The sequence below is a fragment of the Euwallacea similis genome, unplaced genomic scaffold (genome assembly GCF_039881205.1).
Source record: "Euwallacea similis isolate ESF13 unplaced genomic scaffold, ESF131.1 scaffold_119, whole genome shotgun sequence".
Taxonomy (NCBI): Eukaryota; Metazoa; Arthropoda; class Insecta; order Coleoptera; family Curculionidae; genus Euwallacea; species Euwallacea similis.
In genome coordinates this window covers 12,354-17,121 of record NW_027098653.1, presented here as the reverse complement: position 1 = coordinate 17,121, position 4,768 = coordinate 12,354, and the positions used below count along the sequence as shown (strand labels likewise).

At 38.4% G+C, this 4,768-nt stretch overlaps 1 protein-coding gene across 1 annotated transcript; it reads right to left on the bottom strand.

Annotated features, from left to right (window-relative positions):
* Positions 1–1,485: 1,485 nt before the first annotated feature.
* LOC136418843 (uncharacterized) lies at positions 1,486–2,550 on the bottom strand. Its single transcript, XM_066405068.1, has 2 exons — positions 1,614–2,550; positions 1,486–1,565 (listed from the first exon to the last, which is right to left on the bottom strand). Exons 1-2 carry the CDS (start codon positions 2,548–2,550, stop codon positions 1,486–1,488), a joined length of 1,017 nt encoding a protein of 338 aa, XP_066261165.1.
* Positions 2,551–4,768: the final 2,218 nt, after the last annotated feature.

Sequence of the window (4,768 nt, the reverse complement as noted above, 5' to 3'; positions counted from 1 at the left end):
ATGAAACGATCGTTTCTGACCGATTTCGCTCGTTTCTGCCTGTTTTAGTCATTTTGGCACGTTTTCATCCATTTGGTTCTGTTTCCATCCAAAATAGACAGATTTGGCCGAAATAAGCCAAATCGGCCGATTTGAGCAAATTCCTTGATGAAACGATCGTTTCTGAACGATTTCGCTCGTTTCTGCCTGTTTTAGTCATTTTGGCACGTTTTCATCCATTTGGTTCTGTTTCCATCCAAAATAGACAGATTTGGCCGAAATAAGCCAAATCGGTCGATTTGAGCAAATTTAGAGATGAAACGATCGTTTCTGACCGATTTCGCTCGTTTCTGCCTGTTTTAGTCATTTTGGCACGTTTTCATCAATTTGGTGCAATTTGAATCCAAAATAGACAGATTTGGCCGAAATAAGCCAAATCGGCCGATTTGAGCAAATTCCTTGATGAAACGATCGTTTCTGACCGATTTCGCTCGTTTCTGCCTGTTTTAATCATTTTGGCACGTTTTCATCCATTTGGTTCTGTTTCCATCCAAAATAGGCAGATTTGGCCGAAATAAGCCAAATCGGTCGATTTGAACAAATTCAGAGATGAAACGATCGCTTCTGACCGATTTCGCTCGTTTCTGCCTGTTTTAGTCATTTTGGCACGTTTTCATCAATTTGGTGCAATTTGAATCCAAAATAGACAGATTTGGCCGAAATAAGCCAAATCGGTTGATTTGAGCAAATTCAGAGATGAAACGATCGTTTCTGACCGATTTCGCTCGTTTCTGCCTGTTTTAGTCATTTTGGCACGTTTTCATCCATTAGGTTCTGTTTCCATCCAAAATAGACAGATTTGGCCGAAATAAGTCAAATCGGCCGATTTGAGTAAATTCCTTGATGAAACGATCGTTTCTGACCGATTTCGCTCGTTTCTGCCTGTTTTAGTCATTTTGGCACGTTTTCATCCATTAGGTTCTGTTTCCATCCAAAATAGACAGATTTGGCCGAAATAAGTCAAATCGGCCGATTTGAGTAAATTCCTTGATGAAACGATCGTTTCTGACCGATTTCGCTCGTTTCTACCCGTTTTAGTCACTTTGGCACGTTTTCATCAATTTGGTACAATTTGAATCCAAAATAGACAGATTTGGCCGAAATAAGCCAAATCGGCCGATTTGAGCAAATTCCTTGATGAAACGATCGTGTCTGACCGATTTCGCTCGTTTCTACCCGTTTTAGTCACTTTGGCAAGTTATGTTTTGATCCGTTTTAAGACTCAAAAAAAAACACTTTACTTTGAAATTAATTTATTTCAAACAGGACCGATAGTAAACACAACGTTCGCGATACAAGCAAAGACTCACTAAAAAGGCTACTGCGCTTAATGCTACTTCTTATTTATACTAATCGTACGGGTGACGTCATAACAGCGACGCTTGGTGTTACGGGGATGTAACTCCTCCACCCTTAGATGGGCATAAAACCCGAAGTTTCTATGACCTAAATTACTATGTCATTTTCTGGATTCTCGGTCTTTTTGTATTTTAAAACAATAGGCCATAGATACTTTGCTAATAAACCTAATAAGAACAATATTATGATACCATACAATAGGACAGTCCAAATACTGGTTCTGTCGTAGTGAAGGTTAGTATTTAGTAACATTGAATTTTCCTTCTTCTGCAAATCAACCTCATTCTGTAATTCGGCGATGTTATTTAAATCTATTTTGTTTAAGTTAGGCAGTTCTATTTTTTGGTATGGCTTTTGATATGTATGATTAATATTTATGTCTAACAAAGGGAAAATTTGAAATTGCCGGTTGGTTTTCCTATTGCCTCTTAAAACTATGTTCCTTATTTTAAGATTACAACGATACTCTAAATCTATTGCGTAAGTTCCATCCAACAGAATGTTACTTTGTGAAGATTTACATGTTTCTAATCCGACAATACTTTTGGTGGTCACCAGGATCCACTTATTATCGTCTATGTTTTGTATTTGTGTTTCCCCCAGGGTAACAGTTATTGATTTACATCGTGTGGCGTTGTGTTCGTAACGCAGGAGTTGTACTTCGCATGGGGAAAAATCGTGGAAGTTATCTATATGTATTTGAGGGCATAGATATTCATTAGGGGATACGTACCGACAGGGTTCGTTCGCGTATCCGAATGTTTGGTCGTTTATCAGTAGATATTCGGATCGGGGTATTATGACTTTGTATACTTCGCCATGTCTTACGGGCAAGGGAAGTAATCGGAATAAATCATAACTAACTTTTTCTACTAATGGAATTTCGATGATGAACGTGATCGAGTTATCTTTGGCGAAACTTTTTATTTCCAAAGTGTTTTCGATAGTTAATAGATTTTCAATGTTGGGCTCGAATGGTAGTTTTCCTAGGGGAATTTGCTCTTTCATTGACTGTAGTTCTGTTAGGAATTCACTTGGGTCGATTATGGTGTTATGGAAGGTGTTTAATTTAGCAAAGGTAATTGCCTCTTCGATATTTGAAAGTATATCGTAAATATTCTGGTAAAAGACGGTAATTTGGGTGATAATCATTTGGATACGATAGAACTCAAAAAGGTTTGTTTCCTTGACCTCGATTTGATTGACGACATCTATTATTTGTCTAATACGTGACTCCAATATAATTTGGTTATGGGATACATTTCTTATTGTTTCTCTGAAATTGATTATTGATTTAGAAAAAAGAGTAATTTGCTTGTCAATGGCGGATTTTAAATCGTTTTGGTTTTGTTTAAGGATTTCCATGTTTTGGTCGATACGTTTTGCGTCATCTTGGTCTAGGTTCCCCGTTATTGTTTTTATGATTGATCCTAAGGCGTTTATAAGAGCTCGTTTCGTTCTTAATTTGTTCGGGAAGATTTGATTTATCTGACGGATGATTTTGTGTTTTAAGCTAGTAGTCACAACAAGGGAATTGTGGTATTCGAGTTTATAGTCAGTGAAGTTATTTAGGGTTTTGACGAGTAAATCGAATTGGGTATTAATTTTTGCGAATTCCTGTAATAGTTCGGTCATGTCGTACGTTTGGATAAAGTGCCAGTGGTCAATAGTCTTCTGGGCTTTGCCTAACTTGTAGGGTAGTACACCGGGGTTGGATTTTAAGTTGATGTACTGGGATTTTCCATGCGCGAGGGGCCATCTGTAAAGAGGGGTTTCTTTAGTTCCTTGATATGTGCTATTTCAATTTTGTAGGGGCTTCGCGTGCTTTGGATTTTTACCTTATTATGTTCTAATTTTTCTATGATTATAAACGGTCCGCTGAATCTTGGGTTCTTTTTGTTTCGAGAGTTTAAATTTCGGTAGACCTTTTGGTTGACCTTAAAATCGGGGGATTCGTTTCCTTTGTGATTCCTTTTGGCAATAACTTTCTCCTTATTACTTTCCATCTTCTTCACGACATCTTCGCATAATGCATCGACTTTGGCTTTATGAGAGGAGACGTAGTCTGAGTAAAATGTTGTTGATATGAGGTCAAAAGGGTCTCTTGTATTTGTGTGTCCCAGGATGAGTTCGTGGGGTGTGAAATTTGTTACGCTACTTTTAGTGCTGTTGTATGCGATTATGGCATATGGAATCAGTTCAGTAATCGGTTTTGTGTCGTCCTTTTGTTTTAGGATTCTGAGGTGTTCAATCAATGTAGAGTGGAAGCGTTCCACTGGTGCGTTAGATTCGTGGTGTCTAGGGGTCGTGAGGTGAATGTTAATTTTTTGGGTTTTCAACAATTCCTTCAATAGTTCGTTGTTAAATTCTTTGCCATTATCACAAGTGACTGTCTCAGGGCATCCGAAGAATGAGAAGAAGTTGACGAGTTTATCGCACACCGATTTCGCGTTTTTGTCATACGGATATGCTTGTCCAAATTTGGAAAATTTATCGAAGATTGTTAGGAAATTTTGTGCTTCGAATGTAAAGGTGTCGATATGTATCATCTGAAAGGGTTTGCTAGGTGTTTCTGTTCTTGTAAGAGGAATGTAAGATTTGAAACGGCAGTATTTTGACGTTTGGCAAATGGTGCAATCATTGATATATTTTGTCACGTCTTCTTTTAGCTTGGGCCAGTAATAAAGGGCTTTAAGGCGTTGGTACGTTTCGTTGATGCCTCTGTGGTTCTGCTTGCCTTCGTGTTGGTGGGTGATGAGCATGATTTTTTCTTCCGGGTCTGCGATGTTGTGTAGCAGTTTGGTGCATATTCTTATTTGTAGATTTTGAAAATATTTTAGGCATACATCTATAAATGGGGACATTAAGTCTTTGTCGACGAAGTATACGTAACAGGGCTTTTTGCAAGTGAGATATTCTTGAATAAATTGTTTAATAGTGTCTGGGTTATTTGATACGTCTACGTGACTTATTACGTGATTCTCATAGCGTTCTTTGTTAAATTTTATCTGCACGTGTGGAGATTTCTTTATCAGGAATTGCAGGTGCTTGTTGTTTATAATTTCGTCTAGAATGCTGAGTCCTGGATTCTCGCGGTCAGCGTCTTGGCTGTGTACTGTTTCATCGGCGGTTGCTGCGTCAGGCGGACGTAGTTGAATATCGGAGATGATATTTATTTTCTGCTGGCTAGTCCCGGGTCTGTTATCAAAGTTGGTTTCTTCGAAGTTGGTGTTTCCTGCGACTGTTTCTAAGTAGTCTTTGATGTCGTCGTCAGAGTTACCAGGGTTATTCAAAATTGACTCGTTCTCGTAAATATTCAGTTGTATCCTGGACAGGGCATCTGCGTTAGTGTTCTGGCGTCCCTTCTTGT

Excerpts from the sequence above, each read along its gene's own strand:
- LOC136418843 (XM_066405068.1), bottom strand. The coding sequence starts at position 2,550 with ATGATTATCACCCAAATTACCGTCTTTTACCAGAATATTTACGATATA. Across the intron at positions 1,566-1,613 it reads CCTTCACTACGACAGAACCA|GTTTATTAGCAAAGTATCTA; the intron begins GTATTTGGACTG and ends TGTTCTTATTAG.